At 48.6% G+C, this 23,861-nt stretch overlaps 1 protein-coding gene across 1 annotated transcript in view; it reads right to left on the bottom strand.

The window, feature by feature from the left end:
* Umodl1 (uromodulin like 1) overlaps positions 1 to 19,469 on the bottom strand; it is a 64,717-nt gene extending 45,248 nt beyond the window's left edge. The window contains exons 1-6 of the mRNA XM_021221541.2: positions 19,391 to 19,469; positions 14,236 to 14,478; positions 8,504 to 8,665; positions 6,749 to 6,867; positions 3,377 to 3,566; positions 997 to 1,113 (exon numbers count right to left, since the gene is read on the bottom strand). Of these exons, the coding sequence (XP_021077200.1) occupies positions 997 to 1,113; positions 3,377 to 3,566; positions 6,749 to 6,867; positions 8,504 to 8,665; positions 14,236 to 14,478; positions 19,391 to 19,469 (910 nt within the window). The remainder of the gene's footprint in view (positions 1 to 996; positions 1,114 to 3,376; positions 3,567 to 6,748; positions 6,868 to 8,503; positions 8,666 to 14,235; positions 14,479 to 19,390) is intronic.
* Positions 19,470 to 23,861: the final 4,392 nt, after the last annotated feature.

Below are 23,861 nucleotides of genomic sequence, written 5' to 3'. Positions count from 1 at the left end.
GGAGGGGGAGGGGAGGGGGAGGAGGAAGCGGAGGAAGCAGAAGTGGAAGCAGCTTTTTCTTTCTGGGACTGCGATGGAGTAGGAAGGTCAGCTGGGTGCTCTCTCCGCCTCTCTGAGCCAGCAGGCTTTCACCACAGCATCTGGCTCCTGAGTCTTCATTTGGTAAAATGGAATGTTTGGGATTTTTTTTTTTTTTAAATAACATCTTTCATCACCTTGGGAAATTTGTAACTGTCCCTTTCCTGTGCCTTCCATGGCCACTCTCCGTGTCTGACTGGACACTGCATTTCCTGTATGGGTCATGCATTAACCAGACAGCTGCCATGTCAAGGACTGACTGCACACCGCTAGGAGAGTAGGCAAGGCTGCAGGGACCCAGCAGCCATTCTGCACCCGGGAGCAGAGGAACCAAAGGGCTGTACAAGACAGTTTATGCTTAGACAACATGGCACTGATAGGTCTGCACGTCCAGAGGCCTAACGCTGGATGTCCAGTGGGGTCAGGAATCAGCATGAAATGGCCGGTACAACATGGGGGGCAGGGGGAGGGATATGTGGTAATGAAATGTAACCATTCCTGCATTCCTTGAAGAATGTCACCTTTGTGTGATCCTACTTAAAACTGTGGCCTTGAGGTCAGAGCATTGTGCCTTCACTGGCCCGTGTATGTGTGTGTGTCCACCTGAGACCTGTACATTGGCCTGTGTCTGTGCCTGTATGCACCTGTATGTGGCCTGTGTGTGCCTAAGTGCCTGCTCCTGCCTTCCTTCCCAGTGGCTTGAGTGTCAATGAATAAGTCCCTCTTATCTGTCCATGACTCATCAGGTTCTCTTCCACCTCCCAGCCTACTATGACCTTCCTCTGCTCTTGGCTTTGGAGCCTAGATCTCACACCCTCATGGGAAGATAGCCGGAGTACCTGAGGTCCGTAAGCCATCCATCTACCCTAGACCTGCTCTCATTATCCCTTTTGTGACTTCTGAGGATTCCGGCCGTACCTTCATCTGTGTGGTTCAGCCGCTGGGAAGACACACATTGGTAGGAGCCCTCCAGGTTCCGGCACTGCTCTCCTACGGAGCAGGCTAGCAGCTCACTGTGAAGACACTCGTTCACATCTGTGGAAAAGGGGGAACTGGTGAGATACCCCTGAAGCTACTCCAGCCTGAGCATGCTCACTCAGTGATCCCAGGCAGCTGTTATAGCCCATACACATGGCTCTGGGGCTGGCCTGAGCCTCAGTGGTCATAGCATGACAGGTCTAAGAATAAACCAAGGGAACCAGAAGTTTCCTGAGCAGAGAAGAATCTGGAACATCGCCCAACATTTCCAGCTGGCCTGGCCCTCCCTCTTGTGTCTGTCATCCTCCCATCGGAGGCCCCAGAATGCCGGCCTCAGATAAAGCCACTCTTTCCAGGATGAAGAGAGCATTTCTAAATATGTTTACTCAGAAGCTCATGGTCACCCACGAAGCACCACCCCCTTCTCCTGGGGGAAAGTAAGTGTGTGATCTTTAGCTATTTATCGTCATGCATATTCTACTTTCTATACATGTGATTTATGGAGATAACCAATTGGTTCACAATAACCTCATGATAGGACAGCCTCCAACCTAGAGCCAAACCTTGCCAATCCGGACCCTCCCCTCCGCCCTAACCACCCAGTGAAAATCCACATCTGCAGCAGATTCTAGCTAAGGATGCTCACTAGCCTCCAGAAATGGGCCTGTGGCAGAGGGACATTTGCAGAAGGACAAGACGGGTGCTTTGGTCCCTTAACAGGACTGACACCAGAGACAGGATTGCCCAGGAGCTTAGCTCTGCCTCTCCCCAGCTTCACCAGGAGGAGGATGTCAGTCCCCAGGCCTTTGCTTATACACCAGTGACTGCTATGAGCCAGCATCAGACCGAAGGGACTGAAATAAAAAGTTTGCTAAACCCTGACATAGATTTTTTTTAAAGCCATAGGTGTTATAATTTCTTTCATCAAGAGTCTTGAGTTGGGCTGGTGAGATGGCTCAGTGGGTAAGAGCACTGGCTCTTCCGAAGGTCTGGAGTTCAAATCCCAGCAACCACATGGTGGCTCATAACCATCCATAACAAGATCTGATGCCCTCTTCTGGAGTGTCTGAAGACAGCTACAGTGTACTTACATATAATAAATAAATAAATCTTTAAAAAAAAAAGAGTCTTCAGTTTTTCATGTGTCATAATCTGTTGTTTTCAGCTTAATGTTCCATGGACAGGTGATGAGTGTGCTAGGGAGAAAGGAAGGGAGTAGAGGAGACTCTGGGTGAGTGTGTGCATGTATGTGCATGTGTGTCCATGTGTGTAAGTGTGTGAATGTGTCCATGTGTGTGAGTGTGTGTATGAGTGGTGTCAGAGACCAGATTGAGAAAGCCCAGGCATTTTACACCCAGGGCATCCCGCAGCCCAGGTGTTTTCACAGTATGCAGCTAAGAGCCACATAGTTCTTTGTCAAGAGCCCTTCCCCCTCTCCCTCTGCAAGGCCACTCCTGGGAACCAGCAAGACCTAAACAGACATCAAGGACTGAGGGAGTCTTCTCACATTCCAGAGCTGCCCAGAGCTGTCACCTTGAACTGTTAGAAGGATCCGGACTCTGAGATAGGGCTCTTAGATAAGTTGCCCTATGTCCCAGGGCAGTGGCACCAAGGACCCTAGATGAATCACTAAATGTATTAGACTTGCAAATAACTCTTCCCAATTATTTCTCTCACTGTATACCTTTGATCACTCCCTCAACCCCTCTCCAAATTGTATTTAACCTGAGCATCTCCCCTTAGTAAAAGAGACTATGACAAACATGCATGATCTCTGTCTCTTTCTTTATTCTCATTTCTCTCCAGGTTTGTGATCCCCCTCAAGGACCATGAAATAAAGTGTCCCGAGGGCTGGGGCAGAGTGGTGTCAATATATGTGAGTATGTCAATGTGTATGTATGTTTGTGTGTGAGTATGTAAGTGTGTCAATGTGTGTGAGTATATGTGTGAGTGTATGAGTTTGTCAGTGTGTATATGTGTGTATGTTTGTGTGTGAATGGTGTGTCAATGTGTTTGTGAGTGTGTCAATGTATGTGAGTGAGTGAGTATGTGTGTGTGTGTGTGTGTGTGTGTGTGTGTGTAGTGTGCACTGGGAGCAGGTGCTGATGGAGCAAAAACAGTTCCTCAAATCCACACACAGGAACGTGAGTTTAAACTTGGATTGGGCCAGAATGAGCAGAAGATGAACCAAGACATGTCCATGCTCTGCAGACCAATACATCTGAACCAGCCATCTCCCATGTCAGAGCGCAGACTGCTTTAACAGGAGCAGCTCTAGCCTCAGAGTCAGCTTGGCAGTGTCCCCAGAGGGCAGGCTCACCTTGCACCTGGATGCTGACCACCTCATAGACCCGATTCACCATGTCATCCAACATGACGGAGACGTTGGCTACAGTCACCAGCCGTGGAAAGCCCAGCAGTAGCCATGACACGGTGGTGAATGTGTCCCTGCCACCAGTTGAGGTCAGGTAGTGTACAGCTGGGTTCAGAGGCTGCAAGGCACTGGTGACCTGGGAAGCAAACCAGAGGGTTAACAGTGAAAGGACATCCTGTGCAGGGGGAAGGAGCCGGAGGCAAGGGATGCTGAAACAAAGTGTACACACACACACACACACACACACACACACACACACACACACACACACTTATGCACTTGTCTACCCAACAGTAAGAAAATGTTATGAGGCTGGGTTGTTCACTGAGTATGTGTGAAACCCCCAGGTTTGAGCCTCAGCACCACATTAATTGGCACAGTGGTGTATACCTGTAATTCTACCACTTGGAAGGTGGAGCCAGGAGAATCAAGTTCAAGGTCATCTTTGATGACCTGGTGAGTTCAAGGCTACATGAGATTATTTACAGATGAAGATGATGAAGAAGAAGAGCAGGAGGAAGAAGAGGGGTAGCAGGAGGAGGAGGGAGAGCAGGAGAAGAGGAGGAAGAGGAGGAAGACAGAGAGCAGGAGGAGGAAGGGCAGGAGGATGAAGGAGAACGGGAAGAGGGAGAAGAGGAGGAGGGAAAAGAGAAAAAGGAAGGATAGGGGAAAGGAGGGAGAACAGGAGGAGGAAGAAGAGGAAGAGGAAGAGGAGGAAGAGGAGGAGGAGGAGGAGAAAGAGGAAGAGGAAGAGGTCTGCTACAGTATCTTTCACAGCTGTGACCTTCCGCTTCTGTAGGTAGATTCAGCCCCACACAAACTCAGCTGTGAAGCCCTGCTCTCCAGAAGCAGGTGAGGCCTCGGTTGGACATAGGTGTGCCTGGATAAGCTGAGGGTGGACCTTGATGTTGTCATTATTAAAAGGGGACATTTGAGCTGGGTACAGTGGCATATGCCTGTATCTGGCCACTTGAGGGGCTAAAGATCACTCAATTCCAGGGTTCTGAGACCCAGCCTGAGTGACTTAGTGAGAGTCCGTCTTGATCCATCATACAGCGAAATGTGGACACACAGCTGGACATGCTCGGAGTAAGGACAGAGCGAAGAGGCCTAGGGGACAGATGGCCATGCACGCCAAGAAGAGCTTTGCTCTTTTGGGGCTCTCAGCCTCCAGAGGGAACATCACTGCTTACCCTGGTGACAGATTTTTCCAGCCCACGGAGCCAGAGAGAACCCTTTCTGACAAACCATCTATGATCAGTAATGCTTTACTGGGGTAGCCCCAGGTTGCCTGCAAAGCTGTGGCCTCGGGACCTGAGCCCCCACCCCTGCAGAAACCTCGCCTCTTACATCGAATCATATAGGCAGGGGATACAAAGGTAAGAGGAGCAGCACTAGAAGGTGAGGCCTCCCACTGTCCTGACTGATGATGTTATTTTTAGATCGACAGTTCTTTGGGGTTTTTTTTGTTTTGTTTTGTTTTGTTTTTAATCTTTTGTAGGCTGCTTCCTGGTTAGCCTGCATCTCAGCATCTCGGCCCCAGGGACACCAGGCATGTTGGCACTGCACATCCTCGACTGGTGTCTCCAAAGCAGGTTTGTAAACAGACCTGACTCTGTGGGGCCAGAGACCTGGATCCCTTCCCAGGAGACAGAGGGGTAACTAACTCAGGAGGTAAGCCAAGATCCACCCATCCCCCACGGGGGGGGGATGGGGGGAGGAGCAGCAGCTGCTGCAGCCAGGAGCCTGCCTGGGCAAGCTGACTCCCTCAGGAGGAAGGCAACTTCGGGGTTACAGAAACAGTGGGTTCAAGTGACAGGTCTCAAGTGTGTCAGGAATTGCTGCAAATGCCTTGTAGGCTGTGATGGTTAATACTGTCGACTTGATGGGTTAACCAACAGACGCTCGGAGACTTGACTCTTTTGGTGATTAAATCCTGAGGTGGGAAGACACACCCTGAATGTGCGCGGTACCATTCCATGGACTGCATCCTGTGAGCCCAAATTAACCTTCCTTCTCCTCGGGTTACTCAGATACCGTCCCAGATATTGGTCCCCAGATACTGTTTAAACCACAGCTGCCGCTCCACGTGGAATTACGATCATTTGCATTGAGTGGATGAATATCTCAGGCACAGAGAGGTGGAACAATTTATCCAAGGTCACACAGCAGATGCCAGACTGGGCTCCGTACCCTGGTGGCCTGGCTGCAGAGCTGGGCTCCTATTGCCCCGTGGGTTGATCCTCAACAAACTAATAGCAAACAAGGACCACGGGCACCACAGAGCTTCTTGGCAGAGGTAAGATGGCAGAAGGCCCCTAGGCAGCATCCTCACCCCACAGGGACAAGGACAGGGTTAGCGTGCCTGGCTGGTAGGTACAGTGACTGAGGGATCCGGTTCTCAGCCTTGCACCTGTGGGACATTGTCTGTGGGGCCTAGAGATGCAGAATGGAAATTGTCACCCCTTGCTGGACTCATTATGCTGTGGTAAGCCAGCAGCAGGGCAGCAAGCCCCACTGGGCCCTCCTTGTGTACAGCCTTTTATCCACAGTTGAGTGTAAGAGAGCAGGCTGCTGTTTAAAGGCATAGCAGAGGGGTGTGTGTGCCCTGCTGCTGTTTAAAGGCATAGTGGAGCGGAGTGGGGGGGATTCCCTGCTATCCTAGGATCCCCAAGTCGGGACAATGCTGCCACAGAGAGATATCCTGACTAGAAATAGCTGTGGCATATCTGAAGTGTGGCTGCAATGTAGGGGTCTCTACCGGAGTAGCTTTGACCTCAAGGAGTATTGGTCACTGCCTGGAGCCATGTTTGGTTGTCACATGCTCCTGGCCTAAACAGGACAGACCAGGATTCTACAGAGTGAGAATGGGCACTGCAGGGTTGGGGGCTGAGGGGCTAAGGCCATACTGATAAGGGAGTCCTTTTACCTGCTCAACTGAGCAGCTCAAGGAGGCTTGCCCCATCCCACACACCAGCTGTGGCTTCAGGTACAGACATCAGAACTCCTAAAACCACACTCTAATCGCAGCCACTCTACTGTGTCTCTCTGGATTTTGGATTTTGGTTTGTTTGTTTGTTTTTTGAGACAGTCTCAAATAGCCTAGGCTGACCTTGAACTTGCTATATAGCCGTGGATGGCCTCGAACTCCTACCGATCGTCCTGTCTGCACGCCCCATGGGTTAGGGTTACAGGTGAGGCTGTAACTTTTGTTAAGAATTCAAGTTTGCTTCAGGGTCAGTCACTCGGGACACTTAGGGGATGTCTCCCCTTTTTGTCTGCCCAGGGAGAAACATGACATTTGTAACCATCACTCACCAAAGAGTAGAGCAGGCGCGTGTGGTTTCGGAGCCCAGGGTCCTCTCTCCGCAGGTCCTCAAAGCCCATCTTCACCAGCACAGTCACGTTGTACCAGCTCATCATGTTCCTCTCTGCACCTGCAGGTCAGATACCAATGAGTTATAATCCTGGGGACAGGTCACAGCCACCAGAGGCCATGGGTGGTCAGCAGAGCCTGGAAGGCAGGAGATCACCTTTCTGCATAAAATGCCTGCAGGGAGCTTCCTGTTGTCTGCACTCTTCCTGTTGCTAAAAGGACGACCACTGGCTCCCACCAGTGAAGAGTCAAAGACCCTGCTTGAAGAGAGACCCTTGGGACACAGTTCAGTCTTTGGTACAATGTAACATAAAATCAGTGCAATCCATGGTTGCTTCCTTACACTGACAGCAAATAGTACTGTCTGTGAGATTCTCTGTAACACTGTTTACATTAGATGTCACCTGCTGTCTAGGCGAATAGTATTAGTGCCTGACATTAGAATGTCATATGTGACTGCATACTAGACAGTGCATGCTGTCACTTGCAGCACATGTGACATTCGTATATCCAGTCTATTTAATTACCCTCAGAAACAGTAAACATGGGTTCTAAGGCTCCCAGGGGTCACCAGCATCTGCAGATGTCCAAGTCCCACATAAACCGAACAAGTTGGGCTGGAGAGATGGCTCAGTGGATAAGAATTCTGGCTGTTCCTCTAGAGGACCTGAGCTCAATTTCCAGCACCTGCACAATTGCTTCCAATCACCTGTAACTCCAGTTCCAGGCAAAGCCCATGCCTTCCAGTCCCAGGCAAAGCCCATGCCTTCCAGTCCCAGGCATGCCTTCTTCTGGTCTTGGTGGGTACCAGACACACAGGCAAAACACTCATACACATAAAAAATATAATAAATAAAATAAAAACTATTTAAAGTGGACAAGGGTTGGCATGTCAGCAAACTCTCTCCCAGATTCTCTAAATGTCTCTGGAGAGTGCTGAGTGCAATGTAAATAAATGCCCGTCACTCTCTGTATATGGATTGCTTAAGGAACAGTGATTTTTTTTTTTTTTTAAGAAAAAAATGGCGTTACAAGTCCACTATCAATGTGCCCACATCAGGTTTTCCTGCTTAGGACACACATCAACAACAAAACATTTTTCAAACGTTTTAAATAGCTCAGAATACAGAGCGTTTAAATATGAGGGCCAGCTGCAGTTCAGGAGTATAATGGGCATAGGGAAGAATTATAATATATTAATCCTTGATACTATATGTGATAAGTTAGTGGCTATATACTAATAGGACAATATAGAATGTGTGGTGTATTTTCATATATATACATACATATATATTAGTTTTCTGTATTCCTTGAGTTATGAGCAGTAACCCACCTCTGCTCCTAATACAGCCCCCTAGGCAGAGAGAACTTTCTGAAAGAGCAGGCACACGTGCCAGACTGCCCACAGCCACTCTGGGCTGTGAGATATAAGCAGGTCTGTGTTTCCTCAAGGGATACAGCTCCAACAAACCCACTACTGTGCCAACCCTTGCCTTCCCCAACAAGCGCGACCATGGCTCTGCCTGTCACTGCTTTCTCCCCACACATTTAACTCTCTCGGGGCTCTAGGGACCACCTGTGAGGACAGGCAGACCCCCCTGTCCACCCTACTCCCAGCTCCAGGCTCCCCAGGGAACTGTGGCTGCTACCTTCCCCAGATCAATGTCTTCCTGAGACCCTCCTCCTTGAACCCCTACCTGTGGGTATGGGGGACACACAGTGGCGGCCCCCTGGCCAGGAACAGCACTTCTGAAGTCCAGAGCAGTCTGTGTCCAAGCTGCATGAAGGGCTAAGCGGCTCTGCTTCAGCTGTCGGGCAGACCCCGGGTCTCGACGCAAACTCCAAGGACCTGTTCAGGGCTGGAGGAATGAGACAAGTTAACTGTAATAGCATTCCACAAAGTGTTCAGAAGTGCCATTCCAAGTCCCTCAAGTGTTAGACAATGCCAATCAATATATACCTGTGGTGGTCTGAGTGACAATGGCCCCCATATAGGCTCAGATACTTGAATATTTGGTCCCCAGTTGGTGAAACTGCTTTGGAGGGATTAGGAGGCATGGCCTTATTGAAGAAGGTGTATTGGTGAGTGTTTCTCTATTAATGGTTCAAAAGCCCACACCATTTACAGTTAGGCGCCCTCTGCTGTGTTGCTTGTAGATCAAGATGTAAGCTCTCAGCTACTGCTCCAACACCATGCTTGCCTGCCTACTGCCATGCTTCCCATCACGGTGTTCATGATGGTCACGAATGCTAACCATTTGGTCGTGGTGTCTGATCAGGGCAATAGCAAAGTAACTATGACAGTATCCCATGAGGCAGGAGGGAGGTTGGCCAGGGCCTGGGAGGGGTGCAGCCCAGAGATGCTGCAGTCTCAGAGATAATCCTCTTGGGTCTCCCAGGCTTTCTGGAGATTTCTGTAGCTAATGAAGAGAACTGTGGCCTCCCTTCTATTGGGAACAAGTCCCAAGGACAGCCACTCAACCAGAGCAAATATAGCATGCAAGGTAGCAAGGCCCTGCTCAGGAAGCTGAGCCTTGTGTTTTGCTATTTAGAAACACAGTGGTTAAAGTCATGATTAGTAACATTGTAATTTCCAAGCTATGGGCTTGGTCCTTCATTTCCTCAATATCTAGGCACTTATACAATGTGTCCAGGTCTGAGAGAAAGGATTGAGCTGGGTCAAACAGCAGGCCAAGCAAGGAATGGGTGTGTGTGTGTGTGTGTGTGTGTGTGTGTGTGTGTGTGTGTCTGTGTGTCTGTGTGTCTGTGCTGTCTTTCTGTCAAGAGCAGGACAGACGCTCATCTGACAATGTGAACATCAAAGGCCATGGGCCAAGCAGACAGGAGGATGGGGGTGGGGTAGGCTGGGTAAGGTGTTCTGACAGGAAGGCCAAACACAGCACGAGGTTTGATATCAGCTGTGCTCCGGGTTTCTGGGCTGTAAAGCATGTCCCAGTAGGTAAGATGCTCACAGTGGAGGAAGCTGATCTGTGGGATCTAGGCACATTTCCTGTAGATCTAAGACAATTCTAAACTGAAAGGATTTGCTGAACAAAATGCAGGGGGAAAAAAAGAGGTTGCCTCATAAAAAGAGGAGAGTTGGTTAGTATGCTAGCTACACAAGTGCCATGACCTGAACTCAGAAGTCCCAGAAACCCAGCCTTGCATAGAGGTAACCACTGGTCATCCTGGCATGTGGGAATCTCAGACAGGTGGATCCCCAGGGCCACGGGCTAGTCAGCATAGCTGGATTGGAGAGAGCTCCAGCCAGTGAGAGACCCTGTCTCAAAAAATGGAGATAGTACACAACCTGAGATTGTTCTTTATACATGCACACACACACACACACACACACACACCCCACAGAAAAGAAAAGAAAAGAAAAGAAAAGAAAAGAAAAGAAAAGAAAAGAAAAGAAAAGAAAAGAAAAAGGCTCTAACAATAGTTGCCTAGCAACAGTGGGGTTCTGGAACCCAAGTTCCTCATCTTAACCTTATTGCTGCTGGGAATTCCCCTTCCCCCAGGTGAATAACACTGTGTCCTAAAGGAATAGCCAGTCAACCTGGTAGAAAGTCAAAAAAAATCTCTCCTTTCTCAACGAGACAGTACTCCTCAGTGCTTGGCATCCCAGTGAGTCCCAGTTCAGCCAGACGGCCCCAGAGCTTCCTATTTGGACCACAGCCTCCAAGGCTGCCCAGAGCTAAGGAATCGCTGGCTGGCGAGCACAATCCTTTTGGGATCCCTCTCCCTCTGATTCTCAGCCTGGTCAGCACAAGGCATCCCCGGACATTTGCATGAAGAAGGGAGGTTGGAGGTGGGCCTGGTCCAGCAGGGTTTATACAAGGAGTAAGAGCTCACCTAACTGCTAGCAGGTGGAGAGGGGCCATGCAGAACCAGGGCTGCTGCACACAGGGCTCCATCTGCTGGAATCTGCACCGAGGACAGATCCAACGGGTAATGTCCATAGCATGCGGCATTAGTGATAGCTAAATATTAGAGACAGCTGATGGCTGATTGGGTAATTACGAACCTATAGGTGACAATTCTCCGAGGCCACTCAATCAATGGCTACAGTAATATTATTGACAAGGAAGTCATTCTGGGGAATTGCTAAGTGATTAGGAGGGAAAAAAAGTCAACAGAAAATTCCAGCAGGGTGGCCGGACTCTTGTGCAGTGTTGGCCCTAGGGCATGATGGGAGACATCTCTAGAGACGACTTTTGAGTGGCAGACTTTGCAGTGCTTGCTCTCTGGTCTTCGCTTTGCTTTTAAAATCTGTACCTGTTGAGTTCACATTTATAACGATATATTAAACATTTTTACTAAGTGAATAGATGACCTAGCATTGAGATTCTTGGGGCTGGAAAGAGGTGATGGCATCAGAGGTCACAGCAAGCATGCCCTGGGCGCCATTTCCCTGGTTTGGATGGCTGCTTACTGAGTGGGTGGAGTCAGAAAGTCATCCTCTGGGCTTGCACCACTGGCTTGGGGGGAGAGGCTCAGACACCAGGCCTGAGAGACAAAGGCTGTCCCCACCTAGGCAGGGGTGAGTGTGTCTTTGATCTTGTGTTTGCTCCTCAGCAACACCTGTGGGCCCAGCTGGAACTGGGCCTTGTCCTGCATACTCTGACCTTGGGCTGCTGCAGTTAGACAGCGGTGAGTTCACCTCATATCAATGGCATAGGGAAGCTGTCTGCCCACACCTGTGGTGTCAACGCTGCCCTAGAGGCAGCACCAAGCCACCAAGGGGGTGTCCCTGAATGTAGAGCTGGAAACACTTAGGTGCTCAGTTCTTAAAGACAAGATAGGTGACACTACAGTGGCCCCACAGGGTATATCAGACACCAAGCCAGGGACCTCCCTAAAGGAAACCCCAGCGTCAGGATAAAAATGATAAAAAGACAGAGAAGCTATGGGCCTGGAGACAAAAAGCTGGGGAAGGAAGGAGGCCCTTCATCAGGCACTGGTTTAGACTTTCCGTTGATAAAGACAAGAGGTCTTTTCCTGCTGACATCTCAAAGACGACCAACCAATAAACCCTGTCTACTCAGGGGCAAGGTGGTCTGAAACCTTTTACCAACTCTGTAATGCTGGTTCATCCTGGACCCTGCAACGAAGCCATGGATCCCGGTTTCTCCTTAATGGAGAAGAGGACCGTGGGAAGAGAACCTTTCAAGCTTCAGAGGGTGACAGAGGAGCCTCTGTTTCTGTCACCACTGATGTCCCCTGTGTCCTGAAATGCCGCCTCTGCTTTCCTCTCTGGGACTGTTGGCCTCAGGTTTCAGACTCCCTTATAGCAAGCTGTATTGCCTGAACTGAAAAACTTGATTCTTTGATGTGGGGCAGAAGAAAAGACTGGGCACTCTTTTTTTATTATTGTAGAAGTATTTTGCTTATCGATATTATTAATATTATTAATAACCTAGCACACTCTTAATGGCTTGTTAGTTTTGAGTGAACTCCGACTCCATCCCAAATCTAGACGCCCTTGGATACATACAAGGTTGATGTTAGCAGCAGCTGAAAACCTGACTGTTACTAAGAAGTGCCTGGTGGGCTGGTAAGACAGCTCAATGAGTTAAGGCGCTTGATACAAAACATCAAACTGAGTTGATCCCTAGGACCCACATAGTGGAAGGAGAGAACTGTGCCCTGTAAGTTGTCCTCTGACCTATGCGCGCGCACACACACACACACACACACACACACACACACATGCACGCATGTACGTGCACACACACACACACGCACACGCATACACACTCACATACACGCATGCACACACACACATGCGTGTATAAATAATTTTGTCTTTTTTTTTCCTCTGGGGTTGAGGACTGAACCTAGGGCCTTGCACTTGCTAGACAAGCATTCTACCCCTGAGCTAAATCCCCAACCTCTGAAATCACTTAAAAAAGAAAAAGAAGAGTGTCAGCCCAAATGTCCAACAGAGGAAGGAGGAATTCCAGGGCTGATAAAGAGAGAGGCACAGATGGACACCTGCCTCTCAGGGGCAAGGCTGGCCTCTGCATGAGTGCATTCCACCTGTTCCTATAGCGCTTGCTGCCGGGAGATGAGAGGGAGGCAGGTTCATGGGGTTGAAACCACCTCCTTTCCAGACCACGGTCTCTCTGAATATAGCACAATGTGAAGCTTCTATTCCTGTCTTCCTGCCTTTGTGGTGACCAACCTGACTGTCCCAGTTACCGTGTGACTACACAGCTCAGGGCCTACTGCCAGTCTGACCACAGTTGCACTGCCTTCAGGTCACTGATCTGTCCCACACTGTGTCCTGGTGGCAGACCCAGGAACCTCCTGCCTGCTATGATCCAAGAAGACCTCTTAGAGGACCATACTCAATGCCAACATCCTTCCTTCCCCTACTCTCTTTGGGCTGCTCCCTAGCTGCCCACCATCCTGTTTGGCTGGGCCTTCTAAGATCTAAGGGGTAGTGCACTCTTCAACCCCACAGGACCACTCTCTCTTGAGAGACAGGCAGGACCTTCTGACTATACAGAAGCCCATTTCAAATGATAGTGACTCAGAACAAGCAAGCACCCCCCCCCCCCACACACACCTTTGCTAGAAGACATACTTGGTGCACCCTGCTCCAAGTTAGGAGCTGGGTGCTCCACTCTAAGCCACACCCAGCTCTGGCGATGACAGGGGTAGCCATATGGATCACCTAGGTAACCAATCTGCATATCCTAGAAACCTGCGCCAAGGAACAGGAGGCCCAGCCCCTCCGTCTCTCTCTAGTGAGATCAGGTTAGGATTTAAGGTGAGACAAGAGTTCTACAGCAGCCTTGGGAAGAGAGCGCGGCCTCCAGTGTTGGAGAAATTGGGACACTGTGTCAAACACCACTATGTTAGCATGATTCAACATGATAAAAAGCCACAGATGCTCATGTTGGACCTTGATCAACGCTGCCACCAGCTCTGAGGCTGCGGCATGGTATCCCAGAGACCCTTGCTCTACAGTCAGCTCTGAGGACCACTGAGGCTCTCCAGCCCATGGCATCTCTCCTGCATGTTAACAGGCTGATGATGCCAGACATAGTGATATATTCCTTTAATCCCAGCAGTCAGGAGACAGAAGCAGACGGATCTCTGTGAGTTCAAGTCTAGCATGGTCTACAGAGTGAATTCCAGGACAGCGAGGGCTACAAAGTGAGACCCTGTCTCAGTGAAACAAACACTAAAAATCAAAGGGCTGGTGATTCTTGTACTTCACTTGAGCTATGAAATCAGAAATCTGGGGATGGATTCATGAAAAGCACCCCAGAAACACCAAAGTTCAACAAAGATGGAGGTGTAATGTTCTAGAAAGATCTAGGATTCCAGGGAGACTTGCACACACAGCTCCAGCAGCTCCTCCCTCCAGGGGAAAAGCAGCCCAGCCCCGCCCCATCGCCCGCCTGTGACTCACACAGAACACAGTAGAGGCCAAGCTGCTCAAAGCCCGCACAGCAGTCAGTCACATTCCTGGACTCAGGGACATCCATCTCCAGGTACTGGGTCCGGTACACAGTCTTGGGGCACTTTTTCCAGGGGATCCATCCTCCACAGTACACGTAGGCTGTGTGAGAGGTCCGCACCGCCTGCAGCTTCTGGACACTTCGGGTCACCGGGTAGCTGCACAGCTGGTAGCTCAGCAGGGAGAGGCCATTTTCTACAAAGAAGACCGTGGAGGACGTATTAGCAAACCAAGGCGGAAAAGCGCCGGATCACATCACTGTGCCGTGTATGAGTGCTGGCTCTTTGCAGCAGCAAGCTAACGGAGGTCTGTACTGTCCAATAGGCCCTTGAACAAGCCCGACAGTCCTAGTGTTGCCTTTGCCTTTTCAAAAACCAAACCCACCCCTCTGTTTGCATAAACGCAGAGCCATTGACACCCACCTGTACTGGAAGAACTTTCTTCTTGTTCAAAGCCAGGAGCCATTCAGGCTGGATATGAGTGTAATGTTAGATTCAGCCCAACCAAGCACATAGAGTTGGAGTCCAAGATCTGGACACCGTGTCTCCGTTGTCACTCTGCCTTTGGTCCCACTTGCTACAGACTCTCTTACATATCAGGATCCATAAATCTGAGTCTGGCCACGTGGCCCACAGACAGGCAAGAATCACCCAAGTGTAGACTGTAGGCCCGTGGATGATAACAAGAGCATTTTTTGGAATGGAATGGGAGATGGATAACTAAACATTTAATCTATGTATGTATGGATATATGTATGGATACATGCATGCATGCACACATGTATACACATATATGCATGTATATGTGTATGTGTGTACATGCATGTATGTGTGTATTTTTATATGTATATATGCATGTGTGCATTTGTGCACTTACATATGCATTTTTGTATGTATGTGTATATCCACGTATGCACACATGTACCTACATGCATGCATATATCTGTATGAATGCATGCTCACATGCAAATATGGATGCATGTATGTATGCACACATGTACACTCATGCATGCATATATATGTATATATGTATATATGTATGCATATATATGTATGCATGCATGAATGTATGTATGTGTGCATGTACATATATATGTGTGAGTATATATATGTATGCATGCATGTATGGACATATGTATGTATGATGTATGTATGCACCATCATCATCAGTGTAAGAGAACACAACTGTCCTTGATGAAGGAGGCCAGCCCATCTTAGCTCATCTCCTCAGGCCTGCCCTGGGTCTCCCTCTGAGGCTGACCTTGGACTGAGAAAATGTCCTTTTCAGCGGCAGCAGCATGGCTCCCAAGATTTGCATGCCCATGACATTTTCCAGCCCCTCATCACTTCATGATGGGCTGCATCCCATGAAACCTCTGTCACTTTACATCATAAAAATGCTAGGGGTCAAGGTGTGTCCTTCCAAACGATACTAGAATCCCAGAGCTCAGGCACTCAGACAGCGCCTTGTTGGGCGAACCCTGGTAGGACTGCTGTCTTTCTGAAAATAGGAAACTGGAACAGGCACTTACAAACATGGAGAGAGAGAAAGAATGTGTGTGTGTGAGAGAGAGAAAGAGGTGCGGGGAGGGAGGGAGGGCGGGAGGGAGAGAGAGAGAGAGAGAGAGAGAGAGAGANAGAGAGAGAGAGAGAGAGAGAGAGAGAGAGAGAGAGAGAGAGAGAACCATATGAGGGAGAAGGCAAAGACCAGGGTGATCCTCTACAGGCTAAAAGGTGCCAAAGATTTCTAAACACGTCAAAAACACTGTCTTGGATGGACTCAGCTCCTATGACCCCAGAGGGAGCCAGGTCAACACTTGGCAGTAGAGTCAGGTCCTCAGAGCTGTGGAAGAAACCACCTGCTCCTTAAGCTTCTTTACCTCAGCAGTCCCGAAACTCTCATGCAGGGCCCATGGATGCCCCTCTCAGCCCCCACGCCCTCAGCCGCTAGACAGCTTGATACACCAGCATCTTTGAATACTCAACTTCAGAGCCCCCTTGCCCCAGTTTCCCCAAATGTCAAGGCCTGCAGAGCCCAGGGCCGCAGCTCCCTTCCCCACCTTGAGGACTAGTGTCTGGGGAAGCTTGGAGACGGAAGTAATCTCAGGAGCAGTGGCCATTTTCACCTACTGGACCATGACATCACCTCTGCAGAGCCTTCCCTGGCCTATGGCAGCCCACGGGTAGGGGATGGCATGACATCTCAGCCGCCACTGTTGGGGCAGGAACACGGCAGCCTCCTCCCTGACAGACACAGCACAGAGTCCCACCTCGGCCCCAGAGTCCTGGGCTCTGCAGCCACCACCAAGGGCAGGGGAGCAGCTATCGCCCAATCCCTGTCGCCCACGGGGTCAGCCTGGCCTTTGGAAAGCCTATAAGAACTTCTCACTGAAAGTGGTCACAGACTCTTCCGGAGAGAAACAGAGGCTCGTAGGACAGGAATGTGGCCGGAGACCAAGCTCGCAGGGACTACCCAGGTGAGGGGTGGCAGAGAGTAGCACCTTGACTGTGAGGAGCAAGACGAAGCCAGGGTATCCTGCAAGAGTTTGATTCTTCAACTTAGCCTCCGCCGAGATGTCAGCCATGTTCATGAAGGACACAGGCTCTAGGGAGCCAGCTGCCTCCACCTGATCCTTATAATGTCAACAGTTCCTCCTTCACACATACTCACCCGCCACACCACACCACACGCACACACACACACCATGCACCACACACACACATACACATACTCACACTCACATACCATGCACCACACACCACACACACACATACACACCACACACACATACACACACACCATACACACACCACACACACCCCACACATACCACATTACACACACCACACATACCACACACACATACACACACACCATACACATACCACACCCACACACATCCACATACTACACACACATCTACACACACCACATCCACACACATACCACACACACCATACATACCACATATCATACCCACACCACACATACACATACCCACACCACACACCCATACCATACACACATACACACACGTACATACACACACACACCACATATCACACACCCACACACCACACACACACACACACACACACACACACACACCATACACACCACATATCACACACACACACACATCACACACACACGCACACGTGCGCACACACACACACACACACACACACACAGCCTCTTCCATCTCCAGAAATGCCTGGGAAACGTTCATCTTTCTTTGCTTTTTATCTTCTACTGAGGTCACTGTGCCATCTTCAACCCTAGGGACGGGCGGGGCTAGTGTAGAACCCCCTCACAGGACCAGCTGTGCAATTTTCTTCCAAGAGTCATCACGGCAGGAGGTGAGAACCACACTGGGCTCTAGTCCAGTGGTTCTGCCCATCCTACTGCTGGGACCCTTTAACACAGTTCCTCACATTGGGAACACATTCACAGTTCCTCACATTCCCCCAACCATGAAATTGTTTTCATTGCTACCTCATAACTATAATTTTGCTACTGTTCTTAATCATAATGTAGATATCTGCATTTCCCATGGTCTTAGGTGACCTCATCAAAGGATTATTTGACCCCCTACCCCCAAGGGGTCATGACCCACGATCCACAGGTAAGAACCACACACACACCACACTAGAGTGAGTGTGGTTCCCAGCTCACTCTCCGCCCCCCGCCCCCCCCGCCAAACCCTCACATTGTTCCACAAATGCCCCCTTAGGTCATGATGACCTGGCTCCTGAGAGTACACCCTGGCCAACCCCCTGCTGAAGGCCTGACTCCTTCCTCAGAAGCCTGCTCACTGCAGTCCTGCCTGGGATGGAGTAGCCCCAGGAATATGTCATACGTCTCAGTCTCCCAACCCTGTCATTCCTAAAACAGTTTCTATGTCCTGCAGTTGTGGGGTTAAGTTGTAAAGTTAACACCTTGTACACAATGATAAGCCAGTACAGGTTCTACGGCTCTGAACCATGAGTAGGCAGGCTGCACTCTGTCCTGTGGTCTCACATGAATGATGAGGGGGTCACAGCCCCCTGTTGGAGATCCCCCGTGAACTTCCTGATGTTCCACTCTGTCTATGACTAAGCTGTATGGTACACACACACACACACACACACACACACACACCACAGCACAGCACAAAACAATTTTCCAACTACACTGCCGGGCGTGGTGGCGCATGCCTTTAATCCCAGCACTTGGGAGGCAGAGGCAGGTGAATTTCTGAGTTCGAGGCCAGCCTGGTCTACAGAGTGAGTTCTAGGACAGCCAGGGCTACACAGAGAAACCTGTCTAGAAAAACCAAAAAAAAAGAAAAAGAAAAAGAAAATTTCCAAGTACAGTAAAATCCTCCTCTAGACAGAAAATAACACGCAAACCAGGCTCAAAAATGGAGGAGACTTCAGAAACAAGACAGATCTCTGAGTTCCCAACCAAGTCAGAAGGATCGTAAGAGGAGAGGGACTCAGCAGGTTTGTGATCACAATTCCTTGGAGTCTGGGGTTTCGGGAATACAGGGTCTGATCAGGTATGTTGGGTTGGTGGTTCTGGGGACAGAACCCAGGCTCTCGCGTGCTGGGTACCCTGAACTGCGCTCCAACTCCACAGTGTATTTTTAAAGACCTTGTGAGCCATGAGCTTCCCCATACTTGGCCTGCTCCCTCGCTGCACCCCTTACTCTGTAATTCTGTACTTGGGAACATGTGGCCGAGGGTGAGTCTGAGCCACCCCGCTGCCCTCCCCCGGGTCTGTAAACAAGACCTTCGTGCTGGGTACCGAATTTTATACATCCCTCCCTCTCTTGGGAATGTAGCACTTCAGGCCCAACCCAGCCTCAAAATCTGCTTCCCAACCCCACGGACCCCACACAGTGCAGGCACACTCCCACTGGGGAAGCCCTCACTCTGAAAGCGCACCCAGTGCTCGGCCGCAGCCTGTTGCTAATGGTACAGATAGTGTGGCAGGCAGGCAGGCTGGGAGAAGATGCCTGTATCAGAGAAGATGCTTGCTGGCCAGCCAGGGTCCCAGCAGTCACTGCCCTTTTGAGACCCACTCTTAGAAGTCCTATCTCTGCACTCACCCCTAGATCCCTCACCTGTAAAGCCACTGGCCTGGCTCAGGTCCACAGTGCAGGCCAAAGCCAGCAGGACCAGCCTCAGGGTCCTGGACATCATCCCGTGGTGGGGTGCAGGCAGGACTTGCGACTTCTACTGCAGTGGCCTGAGTCCTAAGCCAGGCTCGGAGGATTCTGAGCTGCCCCAGCCTTGAGAAAAGGTCCTTCTGTCCCCTGTGCTGTTGCTAGTGGCAGTGACTTCAGAGGAGCACTCATGGAGAGCAGTCCCTTATGCCTGCTCATTAATGCCAGCCACTGGCATGGCTGTGTCCCCGGGGGCACCTGCATGTCAGAGCCTATTCTTGCTCTAAGCAGATGGGATCTTTGAGGAAAGGTGAGCAGTGAGCTGCTTCGGCCACATCAGTGAGTCTCATCTTGTTTGTACGTAGAAAATGCATTGCAGACCCAGATCTGACTCTCCACATCGGACACGAAGTATTCCATTACCCAGCTGCTCCCAGCTGGCAGGAGAAGACAGGCCCACATCAAAGTGTCACCTCGGCTCCAGAGGGGAGCCTTCGCACCGCTCAACAATAGAGGTCAGAGGTCACAGCCAAGTTCGTCAGCTCTGTCAGCTCCGTGCAGTCCCAACTGGGCATGGAAATGCTTGCGCTTGGCAGAGACTTTCTGTGCCCGTCAGGGTTCAGAATGGAGAAAATATGAAATGAACAGCAGAGGTGAGTGGGCAAGCCACAGGACAGCATCTGTGTGCCGTGTCGGGTGGAGGGTGAACTCAGGTATGAGAGGTCAGAACAAAACCTCCCACAATTCCCCCACACGAAGGTGCTGCCGTGGGGCTAGGTGGACTCAAACGCATCCAGGAATGGTAGAAGAGAGAACCGTCCTGAGGGTTGGTAGAAATGTTGATGGTGTAGTCTGTAGTCATTAGTTATCATGTTATGCAGAAAATGGACTTTTAAAGTTTCTGTCTTGTCGGGCTGGGGCCCAGTGGGTAGGATGCTCACCTGGGTTCAGTCTCCAGTATTTTAGAAACTGGATTGGCAGCGCATGCCCATTCTCATAGGACTTAGGAGATAGAAGAAAGAGGGTCTGAGGTGCTATATAGGGAGCTCAAAGGCTAGCCTGTGCTACATAAGAACCTATCAGAGGGACACACATATAAATATACACATATGTACACCTAAATACACACATGTACACACATAATATACAAATGTACACATAAATAAACATGCATATATACATATATAAATATACACATACACTTGTACACTCACATAAATATACACATGCATATTCATATAAAGATGCTTGTGTACACATACATAAACATGTGTACATATATAAATAAACACATGTGTGTATACGTAAATATAAACATGTGCACACACATGAATATATGTGTGCAGGGGTGGTGATTGTTGGAGGGGGGAGGTGTCCCTGTGACCACTGTGGCCAACAGAGTGACTATCTGTAGGAGGCAAGAAGGTAATTTGGTTCAAATTGACTAAGTGGGTGGTGTTGGTTCAAACTTCAGGAGTCTGACCCTGAACAGTTTATTTTAGGCATATTTAAGCACAGTGCACTTTGAAGAAATTTTTCCTGGTGCTAAGGAACTCAATTCTGTATCCACAATAAATTACGAAGTAATCTAAGTCAAGGTCAGACATCACTACATCAAAACTCTTTGTAAAGTACGTTTGATACATTCTACAAAACTAGGTTCTGCAGATTGAGAAGGCCAAGCCTCCGATAAGGGTGGGGGGAGGATGCAGTGTGGTCTTAGCCACACTGATAGTTCAGAGGTCACCAGGTTATTGATCCCACACACCCCCAGCCTTCTAGGTGGATAACAGGCTATGCATCCTTTCTTTGAAGGCACAACCCTGTGTACTTAACATCCCAAGTTCTCCTAGTGCTTGGAACACACAGATCCCCACGCCTCTTACATCTCCTCTGCATTTACTTTTTAAAGAAAAAAGTGTGGCTGCAACAGAGGCCATTGATGAATGAATGCACTGTTTTATGTCTAGCCTAAATAATATAGGCAGGCATAATACAGTTATAACAATAGCTATCTTAGTCAGGGTTTCTATTCCTGCACAAACATCATGACCAAGAAGCAAGTTGGGGAGGAAAGGGTTTATTCAGCTTACACTTCCACACTGATGTTCATCACCAAAGGAAGTCAGGACTGGGACTCAAGCAGGTCAGGAAGCTGGAGCTGATGCAGAGGCCATGGAGGGGTGTTACTTACTGGCTTGCTTCCCCTGCCTTGCTAAGCCTGCTTTCTTAAAGAACCCAGGACCACCAGCCCAGGGATGGCATCATCCACCATGGGCCCTCCCCCCTTTGTCACTAATTGAGAAAATGCCTTACGACTGGGTCTCATGGAGGAATTTCCTCAAGGGAGGCTCCTATCTCTGAGATAACTCCAGCCTGTGTCAAGTTGGCACAGGAGAACCAGCCAGCACACTAGCAAAAGGCCGAGGAAAGGGAGGAGCCATGTTAACTATGGTGGGCATTCAAGAGTCACCTTCGAGATTTTGTTTATCTCTTCATGCATGTCATTTAATTTGACCATCGATTGTAAGAGACATATGACATTGACAACCAAGAGCCAAGAGTATGCTTGAGTAACACTCCAGAGCAGCTTTTGTAAAGCTGTGCCCAATCTGCCCGTCTCTTGGTTGATTTCTACTAATATTTTTGCTATTAAATTAGTAGTTTTACTGATCCTGTAGGGCATCTTTGAGACCTCACTGTAGTCCAGGGACTTATAATTCCTGGGACTGGTAATAAAAAGAATCTTTGGCATGACAAAACAACATCATGCAGTCTCCTATTTAAGGTGAGCCTTTTATCCCCTCTGACGAAAGGCATTTGGATTCTGCATGGACAGGCTAAGAGTTAACATGTAATGCCATCCGCAAACGTGACAGCATCAATTTGGGTCAGTGTGTTCTTGTCTTGCCCAAGCACCGGCTTATTCTCTCTCTTGGCATCTTGTTTTGATGGGCTTCTCTGCTCCCTTCAAATGCTTTGATGGTCAAGTGGTCTGTGGGATGCTGTCCCGGTTGGACTCAACAGATTGGGAGCCATCTGGGACTTTGTTCATTTTCTGGAGAGACACAGGCATGCCTTCTTCCTGGTGTTAGAAGAACATCTGGCCCTTCCCGTTTAACACGTATACTAGGCAGTGTCTTCCTTAGGGTAAAATGGTTTGGGGCATCAGAGGAATTACTATCCTTTAGAGTGAAAAAATGTAAAATTAGCATTGCTGAATTTGGCATAGTATGCAGATATTTAGGTGGGTGTATATACTTCATATATATATATATTATTGTATAATAAATACTGTACATATTATATACACTATATAAATAATAACAAATCTTATGTTTATTACATACACTTATAAGTAATATTTATCATTACTTACATATTTATTATATATTACTGTGTATATTACATATAGTATTTAAATAATAATACCACATATATTAAGTACTATATATATATATATATATAATTTTGACATTTAAGTATTTAACAGTGTCATTACACAATAGTTTGATTCTGTGAATTGTAAGGGATTCCAGTAATATGATCAATATTCCATAATTTGCAAAAGTTCCTTGAAGTGTTTGCTACTGCAAGCAGGATCATTATTGTTTTTTAGTTATAATGGGAATCCTAGAAAGGAAAAGGTGTATAATAAATTATTAATGGAACCCAAGGTTGTTTCACACCGGTGAGCAGAAGCAGCAGTCACATTAGGAAAAGTATCAACCATTACATGAACATACTTTAAACATCCAAATTCCGAGGTGCTAGTAACATCTGCACAATCTAATCTGGCATTAGATTTTAACCGGCAAGGACTAATTCGGCCACTAGAGGGCAGTGGTGTAAAAGAAGAACAAAAAGTTGACATTCAATTTTTTTTTTTTTTTTTTTTTTTGCGGCTGGCTTAAGCTTAGTGGATGGTAAGGGACCTGGCAAATCAGAATCAGCAGGGGTAGGAGTTATGAGAAAAGGTTGAGTTCATTGTCGTACAGATATCTGAAGAGAGAGAAGTAATTGTGAAGTAACGAGTAGTGGGCTTGAGGTTAAGTCTTGCAGTTTCTAAAAGAGAAAGTTTCAGCACAATATGCAGTCAGTTAAAATATTCAGTGGTTGAGAAACATCCAATAAAAGCTGATTGGTTACCTCGAGTTCAGACTGTTGAGTTGGACAACTGGGGTGGGGGAGTAAATGCAATCGTTTTTTGTGGACGATGTGGAGTTGTAGTGTCCTTTTGAAGAACCACCTGTAAAAGCGTTAAGAGCAACCTCTGTGGGGTTTTAGATGTAACTTTGGGTGATATCTAGGGGTAGCTTTAAAAAGCTTTGAAAGCGGATCTTTAGGATAACGATGATCTATAGATCTCGAGTAACATGCAAATGCTACCTGCCAATCATCATCAGTGTGGACCAAATGACCAACCTGC

Source organism: Mus pahari, chromosome 21 (genome assembly GCF_900095145.1).
Source record: "Mus pahari chromosome 21, PAHARI_EIJ_v1.1, whole genome shotgun sequence".
Lineage (NCBI taxonomy): Eukaryota > Metazoa > Chordata > Mammalia > Rodentia > Muridae > Mus > Mus pahari.
The sequence above is the reverse complement of the archived record's forward strand: the minus strand, read 5'-3'. Positions and strand labels throughout refer to the sequence as shown.